General features: G+C 36.6%; 1 protein-coding gene across 2 annotated transcripts; it reads right to left on the minus strand.

Annotated features, from left to right (window-relative positions):
* Positions 1–3,442: 3,442 nt before the first annotated feature.
* Positions 3,443–19,450, minus strand: LOC140155439 (uncharacterized). Of its 2 annotated transcripts, none has more exons than XM_072178293.1 (2): positions 19,025–19,450; positions 3,443–6,481 (listed from the first exon to the last, which is right to left on the minus strand). In XM_072178293.1, exon 2 carries the CDS (start codon positions 6,466–6,468, stop codon positions 4,774–4,776), a length of 1,695 nt encoding a protein of 564 aa, XP_072034394.1. In that variant the 5' UTR covers positions 6,469–6,481; positions 19,025–19,450; the 3' UTR covers positions 3,443–4,773. The 2 variants fall into 2 exon arrangements, with proteins under 2 accessions (XP_072034394.1, XP_072034396.1); XM_072178295.1 differs by lacking the exon at positions 19,025–19,450 and adding an exon at positions 8,816–8,925.
* Between the last annotated feature and the right edge of the window lie 992 nt (positions 19,451–20,442).

Here is a 20,442-nt window from a genome sequence, read left to right on the forward strand (position 1 = left end):
CATACACTAACGGGCTGTGCAATAATTATGAGCCCGGGGGAGGGGGCAAAGATATTTGGCAGGCCGAGAGGGGGCAAGCAATTTTTGGCAGGCCGAGAGGGGCAAGCAATTCTTGGCACATATTTACGGGACTCCTTTTTAATAACATGCTCTAAAGAATTTTTGGCATGCCGAGAAGGGGGACAAGCAATATTTGGTAGGCCTAAAGGGGGAGCAATTTTTGGCATGCCATTTGAAAATTTTACCGGGGGGGCTCATAATTATTGCACAGTCCCTAACGGAACTGAAATGTCACTTGCTGATTGAAGCTTTCTGGGTACTAGTTGTAGCTATAATATGTGCATCATGAAGCCTTTGCTGAACAGTGAAAAACTATACAAACAAACAAACAAAAAAGTATATTAAAAAATATACGGTGACAAGTGACAACAATATATTGCGACGCAACTGTATACCAGCTGCCAATTTAATTAATCTTTTGTCCAATTATGCAATCGAATAACTTGTCAATATGTTGCACACAAGAAAATAATGACCAATATACTTAGTTGTCTGTTAAATGTGTAATATAATATTACCAGTACATTTTCTTAACTTACAATATTATTACGTCTATATGAATATACAGTTAATATATATTTACTTCAAAGCAGCGCAGATAAAACAATGAAATCGTCATAATTATTATGCCACATATTTATAATCAAATCGTCACAATGCCAAATATTTATATAATCAAATTTTTCATAATATTAGTAACAAATTTACAATGAAATTGTTATAATGCTAAATATTTATATAATGAAATAGTCATAAAGCCAAATATTTCGAATCAAATAGTCATAAAGCCAAATATTGAGAATGAAATAGTCACAATGCCAAATATGTATAAGCTGAAATCAGAAAGTGCGTGAGGAATGGTCTTATATTACATGATGTATAATCTTGAAGATAAAATAACATTCCATTACCGTTTTACTTGACGATTCCCAGCAAACACAAAAATGTTTTTCAAATATAAACACATCTCTGACAGTGACAGTTTTGATGAATTTAGTTGATTCTTACGATTTTCCTGATGAGCAAATCACTGAATGGACCTTTAAACCAAATCGTTTTCGACATTATTCGGAAAAGGTTGCCAGAAAACGTTTAAATGTCGGGTTATAGAACGGGTATAGAACGTTTTCATAACATTCAAAAACATTTTTGATAACGCACTGCAAAATATTCTAACATCATGCTATTTAAGCGTTGTCAAAATATTTGGCCAAAAATGTTTCCAAAATGTTTTGCTATAACATTTTGAAAATATTTTTGTAGTGTGTTTTCATACAAAAGCTTTTTAAAAGTTTTCATGTCCTTTATAGCCTATAACCCGACATTTATTGTTATTAAAACGTTTTTACCAAAACGAAAAACGAAAAACCCAAAATATAACCTGTTTAAAATGTTTTAAAAACGTTTCGTGTTTGCCGGGTAGTAAGCGGAATTTGTTGTTTCATAAATCACACTACAAGTCAAAATCATCAGTAGATAACAACATGGATGCATACTCATGCGTGTACGATAATATCCTCAGTCTCACAGAAAGTTAATATATCACTAGTTGTATTTCAGTCGCTGAGCGACGAACGAATAGTTTTTAACCAATGCGGTAGAGCGTTTTTGTTGCGTTGGGAAACACACGTTACCTCATTGGTCAAAAACCAATCGTTCGCCGCATTATGAACATCAAAATTGTCATCTTATAGTGGACCAACCTAACATTCAAAATAGTAGACACCTCGTGTCTACAATGTTTATACATAGCATGCATGTATATCAACAATTAATTTCTGTTCTTTTTTGTGTTATGAGCACGTATAACAACGGGTAAAAGTTGTAGCAGTCGGGTTCTAATGATATTAAACACCCTAAATGTGCACTTCGTGATCCACAGCCCCCCCCCCCTCCTCCTGACTTACTCCAATAAGGTTAATATTTTCATACCATCACACCTAACATCCTAAGGCTACCCCTCTTACAAAAGAAAGCTTGTCGAGATTCTGAAGAGGCTTAGGACTGAGGACAAGACCAATGAGGGGCAATACAGGTTGCTTTACCCAACATGCAGCAGAGAATACCCCCAGGATGTATTGCACTACCAAGATACATAAACCTGGTAATCCTATCAGACCAATAGTTGACTACACCGGCTCTATTGCGTATCAGACATCAAAAGCCCTCGCAGAAATACTTGCACCTTTAGTCGGTACCTCTGAACATCATATGGTAAATTCCAAAGCCTTAGCAGAAGAGATGACAGCCGTGATGATAGACGATGGTGATATTTTGAACTCCCATGACGTCGTATCGCTCTTCACGAACACCCCAATTGACAAATCACTGGACGTCATTAAAGCCAGGCTTGAAAGTGACAACACTCTCAAGGACAGAACCAAATTGAATGCTGAAGACATCATCCAACTTCTCAGCTTCGTTCTCACCACAACATATTTCAGTTTTCGGGGACAGAACTACCGCCAGATTTTCGGAGCTGCCATGGGCAGCCCAGTCAGTGCTATCGTCGCCAATTTATTCATGGAGTGGTTAGAGAAAGAAGCAGTTGCCACAGCGCCCCTTGATTGTAAACCAAAGATCTGGAGAAGATATGTGGATGATGTGTTGGAGATCATACAGAAGGATAGCACTCAAAAACTCACTGACCATTTAAATTCCGTCGACCCGACTGGGAATATTAAATTCACCTTTGAAGAGGAGGATCAGGGTAAAATCCGGGTATCCCTTTTCTGGACACATTAATCGTCCGCAAAGAAGACGGGTCCTTGAAGCTGCTGGTTTATCGAAAGAAAACGCATACGGACCAGTATCTGAATTTTCAGTCGCAGCACCCCCTTCACCAAAAACTTGGGGTAATACGGACACTTATGGATAGGATGGATAACATCGTGACAGAGGAAGAAGACAAGAAAGAGGAGGAAATAAAGATCAGAACAGCGCTAGCAGAGTGTGGCTATCCAAAATGGTCTTTGGATAGAGTTAAACAGCAAGTGAAGGACAAGCAACCGAAAGTGAGAGAGAAAAAGAAGGACGACACACCATCAAAAGGAATGGTGGTCATACCCCACGTGGAAGGCGTGGCAGAGAGGCTGCAAAGAATATTAAAAAAACACAACATCTCCACGGCGATGCGGCCTACCAACACGCTTAAAAGCCTTCTAGTCCACCCTAAGGACAAGAAGGACATAGAGCAGACAAGTGACGTTGTCTACAATATCCCGTGTAAAGGGTGTGACAAGTCCTACGTAGGGGAGACAGGAAGACAGTTTGGGACAAGACTCAAAGAACACACGAAAGACTCTGAAACAATACCCGAAAGAAAATTCACAAGAGCAAACCGAAAAGAATCAACTTCTGAGCCGGCTTCTGAGCAACACAAATCAGCCATTACTGACCACATCGCTCAGGAAATCACGTCATTGAATGGGAAGGGGCAACAGTACTTGACAGGGACTCAAACGCATTCACCAGAAGAATAAGGGAAGCCATCCAAATCCGCAAAAAGGGGGCCAAAGCAATCAACCGCGACGAAGGTATCGTCTCTCTCGATCACGTATACGATCCACTGCTCAAAACAAAAACAACATCACTTCCGGGAAATGTCAACAAGCCGTTTCGCGGGAAAAGCAGTGGACCAAGACACTTGTGATCAAGCCATCAGCCCAGATGGCGAAAGCTAAAGTTGTGAGTTACTTTTTATTGGATTTGCCTAGCAAAATGTTTAATTAGTTATATTAGTTTCAACTGATGAACGTAGTTCTATTTGTACAATTCCAAGAAAAATGAAGGAGTCAACTGGTAACAAGTTTGCTAAGTATGGTGAATTGGAGTATATTCTTGAAATCACATGCTCCCACAACTTACTTATAATCTACGTTTGAACTTACAAGCTTTATACAAACTATAGTCAGCACAAGTCTCAATATATAAGTCAACCCACGACAGTAGATTATAACATTATTGGAACTCATCCCGAAGAGTGACCACATACACCGTCCCTTAAGACATGGCTTTAATCTCCCACACAGAGTGTGAATTTCAAATGGGTTAACCTGAATGGGCGATTCCATTTGAAAATAATTCACACCCCCTGTGTGAGATTAAGGTCATGTTTTCAATCGGGGGGTATGGATTTCAACTGGACTAGCCAAATTCGCCGTCGCAGTGAGTTTAGTTACTGGTTCACGCTTTTGCACACAGCAACCCATTGACTTTGTGTTGTGATCATTTTGATCGTGGTTCCAAACACAGATAGCGTAAACCAGTTGTGATCACCATATATACTGACAAATAACATATAACTTCAAACCGTTCACGTCCGAATCCCTTTGTATTAGTTTGACTATACGGTTTGCAAAATACTCAGTTCACAGTCATCGTTTTCACAAATATAATTCTGTACAATACATATATGTATTATCTTTGTATATATCTTTGTATAATGTATATATTTATATCGTCGAAGAAGTTACACGTATATTTCGCAGTCATCACATTTTAAAATAGTCAAATAATTACCATAATACTCCGTCTAGTCACGTCTTCTATATACCAACTACTCAATGAGTCTAAAACTGCTAGCCTGTACGTGCAACATGTTATATAGCTCTAGAAGCGTGCGTCGCGAATAAACGAAGTCCTGCAATATTATATTTTGGCAATAAATATTATATTTTATCCTACTATTAAGATACCGGTAATATTCCCCAGTTATACAGGTGGACTAGAGGCCACGTTGTCCAACCCCTCGGTAGAACTCAGTCCGGTGCTGTGAGCCGTACTACTCGCCCTACTTGTATTACCATGTTCTGTTGGAAGCAACGAGCGACATCCATCTGCGAGACCAGCCAACCCAAATCTTTGCGCCGCCCGCATCACTTTTTCTGCCTCTCTTTCGGCAACCAGAACTTTACCCAAATACATAAATGTCATCAGTTTCTGCATCACTTCTGCCGATATTTTTTTGATGTGAATGTCCATAACTTTCTCCTGGTCAACCTCTTCTGCAGCAAAGAGGCCCGCAAGATATTCACTTGCAGCTTCGATGATGACGCGATGGCAAGGGAAACATTTAGTCCGTGTATGGAGCACAGCGTCTATCAATCTGCCTTCTTTACGAAGAAAGTTACACTGTCTCATAGCACGAGATGCATGCTTGGTGTCATGGAACACAAATCTGGTCTTGATTTCAATGGAACAAACGCTTGTCCCGGGGCTTGAGCGGAAGCTGTCGGATCCACTACTATCTCCACCAGCGGCCCCGTCAGCGTCGGGTAATCGTGGCCGATTCGTGCTTACCGGAGATGGTATGCCGACCACACTTGGAGAGAGTCCCTTTGTGTCTGACCCTTCAGGGACACTGTCTTCTAAGGCCGAATGATCAGCATCTGAGATGGACACCCGACCGGTCGATCCAAACGACGTATCACGTGGGTCAAGATCGGAAGACGAATCTCGATCAGCTGTGCCAGTGGTAATGGCAGCTTTGGGAGGAGAGACGGGTGGTGTCACAGGTGGGGTAAGAGGCGGGGACATAGGTGGTGGAGTGTTCGTGAATCTTGGAGGAGGGGTCGAGCTATGGGAGCGTTCACGTAGACGATTGGAATGTACTCCACTTCCGTTGAGAGGACCGCCTTCGATCCCGTTTATATCTCGCTGTCTGCTTGTAGATCGTGGTCTAGTCTTCCTTCGTGACCGACGATCAATTTCGGCAATACAAGCATCCCTGATTGATTGGAATCCAAACAAAGTAGCTGCTTCTAATAATGTTTTTATCCTATCTCGACCAACTGTTATCACTGATGTGTAAGCATAGTCCACTAAGGCACCTACAACGTGCATATCAACACCGCTCATTTTGATGATTTCTTGTCGCGCGGTTGGCCCTGTGTGAGCTAACATATCACAGAAGTATTGACTGCTCGCCGCAAGCACAATGCGGTGACACCTAATTTCACCTTGTGGAAAATTCAGAATCAGATCCACGTGCCGATCATCGTCTTTAAACTCGGCTAGTTTTTGCAACATTGCGCCTGCTCGTGGGGCAGCTCTTGAGTCTGTACTACCCGAACTGTTTGTAGACGTGCTAGAGCGTGCTCCAGGAGAATTTGGACGACGATTATTGCGTCGATATGAACTCAGCGGAGGAGATAGCACCCCACCACCCGATGAACCGGATCCGGCTGGGGATCCTGGTGGAGTTGTAGTGGCACTTGATGGTCGCGTACTACGATATGCACGCCTGTTTAGAGATGATTGGGCGCTATGGACGGGTGATACGGGAGTTGATTTTGAGAGTCGCTCGTGAAGACCTCTACCTGAAGATGTTCGAGATGGAGAACGGCTGTCCATCGTCGAGGCTTGTCTCGGTGCCCGGGACTTCTTGGTACTGGGTCTTCTAGACATACCTCAGGTCTACCTGCATGGACGAACAAGAAGAAAGAACAATTGGTAAGTAAAAATGAAATGATAGCTTTTATCAACAAGGAGACTTCGGCCGATTTATCATCCTTGTCGCTAAACCTCAGATATCACAGACTGTGCAAGTACATATAGCTTTGAAAATAGAAAATAAACTGCGTCGACATTTAATGTAAAAAACACGCACAAGAGTAATTTAAAGGTAAGCGTTATAACTATCATCTTCTTCTAACAATAGTGTGCAAGAACCCCCCCCCACCCCTGGACCCCTGGAGTATACTCGCACATTAGTTGTGGTATATTCAAGTAAGTGCAGACAAGGACTGGTGCTGATCCAAAACAATAATACAAGGTGAATTTTCATCTAAAAAAATGACTTGAAAGTGGACTGGTTAGGTGAAGGAGACGCCACACACTCTCTGGACTTGAAGACGTCTAGGGTTGGTGACTCAACAACTTCCTGGGACAATGAATTCCACAGACGGATAGTGTCGGGGAAGAAAGAGCCTTGCAGTAAAGCTGTGCGGGAGAATGGAACATGGAACCTCTGAGAGTTGCCATGGTGGTTTTTGAAGGTATCAGCTGGCTGCCAGGAATGTCAATGAGATGGTTGACGATTCGATACATCATGATGGCTTTGGAGATTGCTCTTCGTTGTTGTAGAGATTTCCATCCGAGGTTATTCAGCATGGATGTAACGCAACTTTCACGGGAAAAGTCGTTCATGGCATACTGGACAGCAATGCGTTGCACAGACTCGACCTTGGTGATATTTCTCTTGGTGGTAGGATACCATACGCAGCTGGCATACGGTACTCAACAACTGGTCTGACAAATGTGTTGTAGCAACGGGTCTTCACGTCACGAGGACAACATCAAGTTGCGCCGTAGGAAACCAAGGGATTTCATGCCTTTCTTGCTGGTGCAGTCTGCTTGTCTGTTCCAGGATAAGTTGTCAGTGAATTCAACACCTATAGTAATTCTCCAGAGGATGGTCATGGATAGAATATGTGAAACTCACTAGCTTGCGGCGTTTGGTAATGCGAAGAAGTTGCCATTTCTCGGGGTGAAACTCCATAAGCCATTTCCTTTCCCATTCTTGCAAGGCGTCAAGATCGTTTTGGATTATAAAATTACTATTATAAAAAAACTATTTTGTAAATTGACGTATAACAATCACTGTATTTTGACGAATCCTGTCCAAATATACACTGGTAAAAGTATGGGCATTCTTTAATATCACGGAATTTTATACACTGTTACCCATAATTCTGAACAGATAGTCAGTTACTGCGGAAGGACTACGTGTAGTATCGTTTCAAATTTGTCAAGTTCCGTTAACGAATTTGGGTTATCGAACAAGCAGAGTAGATGAAGTATATGTCGGAGTGGTATTTTGAAGATCCTCATCAGAGTGGCTGAAGGGAAGTTTGTGAACAGCCTGATGTATTCTTTCATCCGCTGCGATAAACGCGGCGTCTATGGTCTTTCACCGTCGGTAGTCTAATGGGGTGTGCGCAAAAGGTAGCGGAAATCATCAGAAAGACGCAACATCTGCCGGCTGCGTTATGACACCAATATTGATGTTATAATGTTTTTCGGGCCGCTCTTTAACATATTCGACATTCTACATGGTTTATAAGAAGTCGCAAATAAATTGTGACTCTACAGCTGCAAGTTTCTTCTGCCCATCTTGTAAGAATGTCGAGAAGAACTAATGTTCGAAGTGGTATCGCAGTATCACTATATTTAACAGGCAACATGGTGCCAGGCCCGGCAATGTTTCCTGTGCAGGCAGTCGGACTGGACTGTTTAATGTTGCGGCATTGGCATTATGCATCTTGTTCATGAGGTAGACATGTTTTGTTTCATATGATATAGTGTCTGGCAAAGTAATTCAAAAATGTTTTGGCCACTTGTGCGTTTCTGAATGGTCTCAAGATAAGAGTTTCGAGTCAGCGTGACTTGCAAGCAAAAGCAATATGGCCTATATATTCTCATTTCGCACGCGTCCATCAAGTGGCACAATTCCTACTGAGAGGATGTCTACACTTTGCCGTCACCCAACCCATTACGCATCTGAAAAAAAGTCAAGTAAACTGAAAGTGAAACACTTAAATATTGATGATTTTACTATAACATGTATAAGCCCTATACCGTAAAGCAAAATAATACTGGGCTATAAATTGCTATTGAACGCAACATCCAATCGTCATTCTTTGACATCAACTCTACAGTGACGACATCGACAATGATTCGACTATGGTTTGGAGCGGAATGCACAACCGGTGAAATAGAGGAGTACCGTACAACATTATACAAAAATACTTACCCCAGGGCGTACCCAAGTAAGCAATTTCATTTTTACCAAAAGTTAAGTCGATCCTGTAATATCCCAGTGCAGATATTTTCCCAATCTGACTTTCAACTTAGGTATATTCGATATTATGTTTTTATATGACATCATATGTTTACATGGAGGCTTCAACTCCAGGAAACGTGTATTAGTGTATAGTGCAAAACAAAACATGTCTGCCATATGTAATTTTTACAATTTGATGCTTTAAATTACAAAATAAATTAATATTTTGTTCAAATTGCAATGTGCACCTGTTGCCAGCAACTTTTAATTCATTGTTATCGGTTTGATTAATATTTTGAAATGCATCATGAATATTAATTTTATTCAATCAATTAGAAAAGTATAAGTATCGCGAGAGGCAGCCATTTTTTAAGCTGAATGATATTTTGGAATTTGGAGCTTCGCCTATATACATGTAGATCTTCATAATCTTGATAACAGATATGAGTAACAAGTTCAAAGTGCGCAGGAATACGTCAAATGAACATGCGTATTTTTGGGGCTGTAATTTTCTTTGGAAGGAGGGTCCCAAATATGTGTGGGGTAATAAATAAAATTTGGACATTATACTAAAATAGATTAAAAGGGTGTTTGTTATGAAGCTTCCTTTTGCCAATACAATAAGTAAATGGGTAATCCCATGCAGCAAACACAAAACATTTTACAGAAAACTTTTAAATGTCGGGTTATATAAAGGGTATAAAACGTTTTAATAACATTCAAAAACATTTTTGAAAACTAGCTGCTAAACATTCTAACATAATGTTGTTGTTTTTTGGACAAAATATTTTGCAAAAAATGTTTGCCAAAACATAGGCTATTTGACAGTAACATTTGATAACACTTTTCTAAAATGTCATTGTAGTATGTTTTCATATAAAACGTTTAAACATAGGTCTGAATACAGTGAGTCTATGGTTTTAACGTATTCGTGACCTTTATATAACCCTACATAGAGCCTAAATGTGCTTAAAACGTTTTGACCAAAACCACTGCACGTTTAACGTTTTTAAAGAAGCATTTTTTTGTGCGCAGGAAAGCTCTCAAAGGCGAAGGGTCTAAAAACTTACGAGCTTCCGGGGCTCATCTCCGTCCCTATATTATAGAACCCGCATCATTTTGTATGCAGAAGGGAGGCGGAGTTGGGGTATATACAACTTGCAATTCCGAGGTTAAGTATCAAGTTTCTTTTTGGTTTTAAATTTTTAGTTTTGATAACTTTATCTGGATATACCTATTCTAATCTCAGGCCTATATTCAGATTTTAACTTGTATTTCTAAATTCATGAGCGTCATTAACTTCAGCAACACTCCAAAATACACCCTTGCTGTAAACATGCCCATGGTGAGTGAGTCACGAACATGACGAAGTGAATTATGCTTTCTAACTTGGGATGTGCTCTCATGTTTAAGTGACGGAAGTATGAAGGGCGCAGCACTTTTCAAAAAGAAGTTGGATGTCATTAGGCCTATTTTGGTGACGCATTAATGCTAATTTATTAAAACATAATCACCACTTATATAAATACAATAAAAAGCATTTGCAACAAAACCGCAGCAACACACAGCCCATAAATAGAAAAAAAAAAAAAACCCAGTATATGTCTGAAATAACGTTACACTATGACTTGTGCATAGCTTTTTTTAAACATATAAAATACAATATTAAAAGCATGGCTGATAGCACCAGTTAGCCCAAAAGGCCTAAATATAAAGGCTGGTTTCCACGGTCCTTAGTATTTAAAAGAAACAAGGATGGCAGGAAAAAAACGAGATTCCAATGAGTGTTTCTCTTTTCTTTCCATATAGACCATTATGGTTATGATTATAGGCATTTAGTTTGAGCATTTAGTGGTCCTATCCGGACCCAAGGGTGTTTTTGCATTGAGCGACCGTATAACGATCAAGTAAGAAAGCAAGCAATTATATAATGTATTACGTAAGCAAGGAAGGGGTTAAGGAACGAATAAATGAAGGGAAGATCGTCATAAAAAAATAACATAAGAAATAATGTGCGCCGTGAGTTCGAACCCCGCCTCTGCCAAACTTTAAAAGAAGTAAAATTAAAATTAAAATTTAACTTTTTTTAAGTTTCATATTGGGGAAATGTGACTGGGAGAATTTATGTATGGCGTGGAGTGGTGTGATAACACGGCGCTCCGAGTAACCGATTGAGCCGCAGAGGCACGCTGGAGAAGATCGAATGATTGAAATCTTCACGTACGTAAGCAAATAACATAAAAATAAATAACTAAATATAATAAATAAATGGATATATACACTCAATAAACTAATTAATTGATTACAAATCAAAATGAATATATAAAATCATATAAAATTAAAAAACGCCAGCTGTATATTATATTTTGCATTATTTCGTAAAAGAATGTACCTTAAAATATCCAGATATATTTCGTTGTTTTTAATATAGGATTAACTAACACCATTACTGACACATCTGTTGAGGTATTTACACGGTAAGATGAATACTTATAACACAGGGAAGTGATTAAACCGGGCTTTAGTCTGGAAAAATATGATTTAACAGATAAGAGATAAAGAAACAAAACAAACAAGAAAAGAGGAATTATTTAAAGATTTGTGAAATTAACATAGCATCAAATAAACACAAATATTTCAAAATAATATATGAAATGGTAAGTTGTGACTGGTTTCAAACTGGGCTCCCGAGAAGTGGTAAAACTACATTGCTGTAGACACTTGTGTGTTTCTTGACACAACATTTATATTAGCCCTGAAACTCATACACTCCCCCTCCCAATCCCTCACACGACCCCTACAAACGCACCCCCACACTCTTTAAGCTAAAGGGGTACATATAAGTATGATAATTTTGAAAGGATGTACAAATATGATCCATTTTGGATTATGTTACATGCTATACCAGATGTTAGCACGTGTATAATGATGTAGGCCTGTCTATTGCCATTTAACGCCTCCTTGCCATTCAACTCATCTGAATTAAATGTCTATACAATTATTAAGTTCTGGCAATGATTCTGGAGTTATATACTGGCTCTAACCAATGGGGGTTTTCATGGTTTTATTTTTGGGGTGGGGTGGGGGTGGGGAACAGGCCATTAGCCCCAAAAGTCTAAAAAGGTTTAAGATTATTTGTTCAGACAGAGTGTTGTGTACGATTTAAAGAATAAACCACAAAGCTAGGATTTAGGGCATAGGTTAGGATTAGGGTTAGCAGTATAGCTTTAGGGTTCGTGTTAGGGATAGTGTTATCCTAGGATTAGCCTCAGTTATAGGTTAAGATTATTAGGGTTTAGGATTAGGGCTTGATATGGTGAAGTTTAGTGTTAGGATAATAATTATGGTTTATAACTATATTAAAGTTATCGGGTTTTTGGAATAATGATCCTTAAGACTATATCAACCCGTAACCAGGTTTTTAATCTGTAACCAAGTTCTTAACCTGTAGCCTAACCAGGTTTTCAACCTATAACCAGGTTTTTAACTATCAACCTGTCGCCGGGTTAAACGAATTCCTAACCAACAGGTTTGCATGCATGGGAATAGATAGTCTATTTGTATGAGTCAAACTACATTTATATTTTATATATTCAGTATAATGTAGAATATTCAGGGTACACTACGTAGCTATACGTAAGGAGGTTGTCCCTGATTTGAGTGTATTCACGTTAGGACAGCTAGGCAGGCATATGAGTCATCCTTCTTTGGTGACATTTATGCTGTAACCAGGTCCTGCTTTAACTTAGGCTACATATGTAATTCTGGTATATAAAATACCGAACGCCGACAAAATGTATGCTTGTGCAGATAGATAGGCATGAAAGACATACACACAACAGAACAAAAAATGAAGGTGTATATGTATGTGACAGACATATGGACAGATATGGGCGGACAGACAGATATGCTATGGGAGGACAGAATGGCAGACATTTATGTTTAGACATCGAACAATCATGTCACAGAGTGTCGTGTATGGTTTAAAGTATAAACCTATATTCTAAAATAATTGAAGTGCAATTTTTATCTACAGAAGATCATGAAGATAGCAAATTAAATGTAGCCAATCGATCATAATGTAAGCCTATAGCTCTATTATAGTCTTATAGTTTTGGAAGAATGATGCTAAGAAGGTTATGACTTTCTTGCTTGTAGTCTTATAAATACTGCAAATGCAAAGAGTGTTTCTGAATTTGCAAGCAAAAACCCAACAAAACTTGGGAAATTTTTCAAAAAAGGAACGATTTCAGATTTCCATTATAGGCCTACTAGCCAAAATACAACATAAAAGACATGTTTTTGAAACAAAATAGTTAAACAGCTAAAAGATTTAAGACACAATAGAATATAGATAACAAGAAAATTCATCATTTTGTATTTGAATTAAATAAACGCATTTCTCAAATTGATACAGTAAGAAATGTCATCAGCATTTCATAGCCTATATAATTCTCGCTATTCACAATAAGGGCGCCGCCAGCGGTTTGCGATGTAATCGTGATGTATCATGGGAAAATGTCGACATCCAAGTCCGCGCAATACGAATATTACCATGCTACACCACATTTCGCCATAATACATTCTAGAAACGCTTGCTGTTAGAATAAGAAAAATTTTAATGCTAATTTATTGCACATTCTAGGGAAGCGTGGTTACCTTTTAAAATAACCGAGTGAGAGGGTTTTCAAGAAAATATTTTTCCTGTCAAAACTGAAGCATCCTCTGTATAAAAGAAAATATGAATATTAACTGCACATCATATATAACGATTCGTGATACCCAATTGTGGCACATTTGATGTCGTTTAAGAAGCAGAGAATTTTATTTCATTTTATATACGCCAAAATATTTGTTTAATTGAGCAAAAATAAGGATAGAAAAAACGTTGAAAATCCTATGTGAATATTACATTAGACCCGGCAAAAGATTACTGTTTCGTTTTTATGGTAATCTAATCTTTTATTTCCTGAAAAAAACATTTGGGGTCTAAAATGGATTTTTTATGTAATTGATAAAACATCGAACGTGTATACAAGAAAATGGTAGGTTTTCCTCTATAGTATTTTACTGACCATGGAAATGTACTGAGACACAAGCACGTGTCAAAATCGATATAATGTATTGTCCATACAGACGCCCAATTACATGTTTATTATTGGATTTTTTTTGTATAAAACACGCAGTTAACAATAATTGAGCGCTAATAATACACATAAATGTTTTTAGGCAAATAAAATTCCAAAATATGGTACGTTTTCTGCCTTTGCTTGTCACGTGGTAGGCCTATGTTGAAGTTGCGATTATATCTTCAAATAAGTTTCAAATAAATTCCAAGAAGACAAGTGGCCGAGTGGTCTAAGGCGCTGGGTTCATAGTGTATCCAAAGCAGTCCGCCGCCGTGAGTTCGAACCCCGCCTCCGCCAAACTTTAATGAAGTAAAATTAAAATTAAAATTTTACTTTAAAAAAATTTCATATTGGGGAAATGTGACTGGCAGAATTTATGTATGGCGTGGAGTGGTGTGTTACCATGCTATTACATAGGAACACGTGACAATATTTTTTAGTTTGTCAATATAACGGTATTACACGCAAATCGATAGAGAAAAAATTAATTGTGCCCATTTCAAATCACATTATTAAGTATTATTGAGTATCGATTCGCGTGTAACACCTTTATTTTGACAAATTAAAAAATATTGTCACGTGTTCCTATGTAATAGCATGGTAATATTCGTATTGCGCGGACTTGGATGTCGACCTTTTCCCATGATACATCACGATTACATCGCAAGCCGCTGGCGGCGCCCTTATTGTGATATAGCGAATAGCCTATATAGGCCTATTTTACGTTTCATATGATACGAACGGTTTGGCAAGACATTTCACCGTTTTCAAGGTTTTTGTTTAATATTGAACACCGACAGTATAATACTTCATTTGACAGTATACAGTATAACGTTAACTGATTTATAGTGCAAGGAGTAGTTATTGGCTTCAAACGTTATAACGTAGGAGATATATACAGCGTGATGAAATCGTAGCAAAAGCTGTACGGTTATTTGTTGTGTGTTACAAATACCAATTGGAAAAGCGTATAATTTGAAATATTATATTCAAATTAACAATATAAACCATATCCTCACCCATTAGTGATCCATTCTTATGTGATCTTAACCATATATAATTACGTACAAGCCCAGACTAGCAACATTTTCAAGCTTATCTTCGGTAGATAGCAAGTTCATACATAAAAGGACTTCAAACTGATGATCCAAAACTTTAATTTGTGATGAAATTTACTCATACACTGAATTTCATCTCAGAACAATTCCACGTTTTGTTTTTTAAGATACAAAGAATCTAAAAATAAAGCAGCTGCACCATGGAAACACAACATGTTTTATAACAAGTAATAAACACACTAACAGATCATGCAGTTCCAATGATATTATTCCCATTGCAATAGCCAACATTGATTCAAGTTCGCTTCAAATAAAACAGCTTTGTCAATAATTTACTCAATTTTCATGGTCACGCATTCCTGGCATTATATTCTTCTATGCCTTAGTTGATTCCATTAAATTAAAGTGATTTTAAGGAATCGGATAGTAACGATTGCACAGCATTTTCGTGGGACCTGAGAGCATATTAGACACATCAAATTGCATTTTGCATTCTGAATACGAGAAATGTCCTTCTGAACTGAAATCAAATAATTTTTGATTTTGTGAAATTTGCGATATAATAAAAAATTATATTTTTTTATTTTTGTCAAAATAAAAACTGTTAGGCCTAAATATCAAAAATTGTGATATTTAACAGTCCTCGAAGTTAACTTTGTAAATGTAAAGATATATACGTTGAAAATATACATTTCCACCAAAAGACCTAAATGTTTTTAGTTCTTTTTGGGAAAATGTGTATCTTCAATATACGAAAGGTCAAAATTTTCAACCGATGGACGGCTTTTCATTCCAGCTACATACACTTTAAGTACATACCATTATATTTATAAAGTTTACTTCGAGGATTGTTAAATGTCAAAATTTATGTCAATTTTTAATAATTTGCCATAAAATTTGCGAATGTAAAAAAAAAATTAGTTGATATCAGAAGGACATTCAGAATGCAATATGATGTGTCTGATATGCTCGCATGTCCCACAAAAAATACTATGCAAACGTTGCTATACGATCCCTTAAAGACAGAATTTAAGAATCTGGCTATAAATTCTTTTTAGAACATTGCCAGTTTCTTTCTATCGGTGTTCAGTTTTGTCTTAAAACACAACATTGCGCAATGATAAAATCAGTACACTGACGTTATGCCGATCAAAACACTTCAGAATCATGCATTCTACGCCATGTAAGCATCTCGGGCGAATATTATGTAAAGCTAGATTGAATACATTAACTCAGTCCATTTCACGTAGACCCTAATTGATGAGTAGGACTTTCTCTCTTAAATCCGAGGATGTACGAACCCTTAATTGGAAATGTGCCTTATGAAAGACTGTGATTTTACACAGGTTGTTTAAATCACTAAATAGCCTACATGTATACAAAATAATATTCCTTAAAGGCTTAATGTACGATTTCCTTCAAATTTTAAATTTGTCATTATATACTCAAAATGCTGAAATAATACTAGTAATAATTATCGGGAATGGTTTCTGTTAATTTTGAGCTGAAATAACGAGGTAAAGTGAAAGAAACACTGCTTGTTATTTTGGCCGTTCAACACGCAGTTCTATGGGAGGACATAAAGTCATAATTCTTTGAATTATGACTTTATGTCGAACTCAGTGCTCTGTTTACATACAAACACAAGAAATTTGGCTGATTCCATTTAGGTGCAAGTTGTGACATGTGTAAACATTACAAATATGCCAAAAAAATGGCCAAAGGTTTGAAAAAAATAACCAAATTCATATTATAAGATCGTACATTATGACTTTAATGTTACAAATATTAGTTAAACTGGCGATTTGCAATGGTCAATGAGGAACAGTACCATAATGCAAGTGTGTTATCGTAATTTATATTTGATGTCATCTATTCATTCTAGTAGAATCACTGTTGTTTCGCAATGTTTTAGCTAATGGACTTTATTGACATTTGCTTCACTTGATTCTATCCATCTGCTTTTTTTCTGTGTGACAGGCAATTTATAATCGAATCGGGAAATAAATCGAATACTGAGTCATTGTACTTTTTTTTTTTTCTTTCTTTCTTTCTTTCTTTCTTTCTTTCTTTCTTTCTTTCTTTCTTTCTTTCTTTCTTTCTTTCTTTCTTTCTTTCTTTCTTTCTTTCTTTTCTTTCTTTCTTTCTTTCTTTCTTTTTTTTTTCTTTCTTTCTTTCTTTCTTTCTTTTTTTTTTTTTTTTTTTCATTCTTTCTTTCTTTCTTTTTTTCTTTCTTTCTTTGTTTCTCTCTTTCTTTTTACTTTCTTTCTACTGGATATAGCATAAGTCTTATTCTAAAACAACTGTGCAGCAACAACTCAAAAGTGAAATGAGAATATTTATTAAATATAAATAAATATTTTGTTATTGCTATCTACTGGAGATAGTAACAATGTATTACTCTAAAACAACAACTAAAAAATAGATTTTTCTTAAATATATATATATATAGCCTATAGATGTTTTTGCTATATCTAATGAAGATAACACCGTCGTCTTATTCTAAAAAACAAAAAAAAAAAAAAAAGTGATATTATATTTGTCTGAAATTAATTAACATTGTTGCTATCTACTGAAGATAGCAACAATCTCTTTACTCTAAAATAACATCAACAACAAACTAAAAACGTGATAATAGATTTTTCTGAAATAAATAAACAATATTGCTATCTACTAAAGTATTGCTATCTAGGGCTACTAAAGATAGCAACAATCTGTTACTCTGAAAAAAAATATCGTCTAAAAAAATTACGATAGATTTTTCTGAAATAAATATATATTATTGATATCTACTGAAGATAATAACGACGTCTTAAAAACAACCTCTAAAAAACGTGGTAAAGGATTTTTCTGAAATGTAAACATTATTGCTATCTACTGGAGATAGCAAAAATGTCTTACTCATGAAAAGCTTTTAAAAACCTTAAAACGACAATATTTTTCTGAATAAACATTGCTATCTACTGGAGATAGCAAAAATGTCTTACTCTAAAAAAAAAAGCAATTTTAAAAACCTTAAAAATTACAATATTTTTTCTGGCATAAGCATTGCTATCTACTGGAGATAGCAACAATGTCTTATTCTAAAAAGCTTTTAAAAAACCTTAAAAACGACAATATTTTTTCTGGAATAAACATTACTATCTATATCTACTGGAGATAGCAACAATGTATTACTCTAAAAAAGCTTTTAAAAAACCTTAAAAATGGCAATATTTTTTCTGGAATGAACATTACTATCTCCTGGAGATAGCAACAATGTATTACTCTAAAAAAGCTTTTAAAAACCTTAAAAATGACAATATTGTTTCTGGAATGAACATTACTATCTACTGAAGATAGCAACAATGTCTTGGTTTTAAAAAACAAAGTATCGTCAACACCACAAACAACAATAACAACAAAAAAGACAGCAAAAACACTTCAGGCATATGGAAATAACAGTATGGCTACTATTTTCTGAACACAGCTGTATTATATATCGTATTAATATTAGAATAATTGTCATTTGCTTTTATAACGGCAAGTTTTAAATTATCAGAGAAACGTCACTACAACTACCATATTTTCTATTTGGTACGATTATGAAGAACTTGTTCACAGTATCATTCGACATACGACATTGTGGACGCGTTAAAAATCCCGATTTATTGTAATACGATGATTGATATTGAGGGAATAAACCTCTTGGCCTTATTATAATAGCATAATTGAAAATGACGCGGTTTAAATGACTGTTTATACCATCTGATTCTTGTGATTTGCCTGTGTATATGTGCTTCTTGCTGCTTTAATTCATATTTGACTAAATCCATGCATGTCCTAACCTGACAACACACACATATACATACAAACAATGCGATGTAATATGCACACATACACACGGTGATAAAGCGTGCTTCAAAATGGGTCTGTTTAACAAAATATAACATAAATCGTTTTAGAACAGTTACAACAAATGGCTACATTACATATAATCATAAAATACCCACCTTATATAGCTTAAGTCGAAGATATTATAAATTACAAAAAAATGGTGACTGCGATACGCCTATCCTACGTATAAATCCAAACACGGCAATGCCGTCATCTACTGAAGATAACACGGGCAGGTCGGTCCATAACTCATCGCTTTATATGTCTTCATCTTTGTACGTGTGTGTCCGTGGCTGCCATTTTATTCCATATTTATTTCCTGACTTGATCAGTGATGACTACACATACGCTCTGTCAAAATATCACATCAAATGACATACGGTTGTAAGGTGGGAAAAAGCAGCATTAATGTTAAGGGGCTTCTATGTGTGGTATGTGCGTCGACGCCGCGACCCTTGAAGGGTACGCATCTAATAATGATGTCATGCATGCGGCATAGTTGATGATCTATTTTATATTATAACCACCGGACAGAAGGTTGCGAGGAAATAGTACGTGCTTTGTAATTAACGTACAACATATCACTGGCAGTATGCTGCAGATCATATGATAATATCTTTAATATCTCATTAAATATAAATGAAGAGTTGATTTGCGGGGTCATTGGCATGCATTAAACCTGTTCAATAATTAAATTGGTCATATGAATGAGTGTCAGATGGCGTGTTTTGAACAGAATGATGATCTTACATTCTCTTCATAACACGCCATCTGACACTTATTCATATGACCAATTTAATTATTGAACAGGTTTAATGCATGCCAATGACCCCGCAAATCAACTCTTCATTAATATTTAATGACACCAAAACTCCCCACTGGTCCACCACTCCCCACACTACCCCCACATATGAAAAGGTTTGGCTACAAAAACGATTCTCTTATAAATGCATCTGCAGATGCACAGTTTCCACCTCGATACATCAGAATACACAGATATGTTTCCAAGCACAGCGAGTCTAGCCTCTTTGCAGTCTGTGATTATACTACACGGTTGAACGCATATCATCATAAAAGCTGTGTGAGATCTAGTGGAAAATAGGAACCTGTGATTGGTTTTTGTCAAAACCTCAAACGTATAAGCGTGTAGAAGAATTCAAATATCACAGATATACTTTTGTAGGTCCTGTGGTTCTAAATTGAGTTATGTTGTAGAGAGGGTTGAAGCAACAACACTTTTGTAAAACGTATACATAACTCATTAACAACAATGAATCAAGCAAATTTTCAAAGTATATGATTTGTAGAATGAACTTTTGCAAAACATCAAAGTGTTATTTTTCAATAATATATTGATTTAGATAATGAAAATCGACAAGATGTTGGTGGAAAGTAAAGAGAAGTCATGATACTATATGTATGATATTCTTACCTGCTCAGCATATTATAGCGAAAAGGGTTACCCCTTATTTATCACTGATTCGACGACTACAATTATCATGATTGTTTGGTTCGTTTAGTTCCACCACTTCGG

This window comes from Amphiura filiformis, chromosome 6, assembly GCF_039555335.1.
Source record: "Amphiura filiformis chromosome 6, Afil_fr2py, whole genome shotgun sequence".
NCBI lineage: Eukaryota > Metazoa > Echinodermata > Ophiuroidea > Amphilepidida > Amphiuridae > Amphiura > Amphiura filiformis.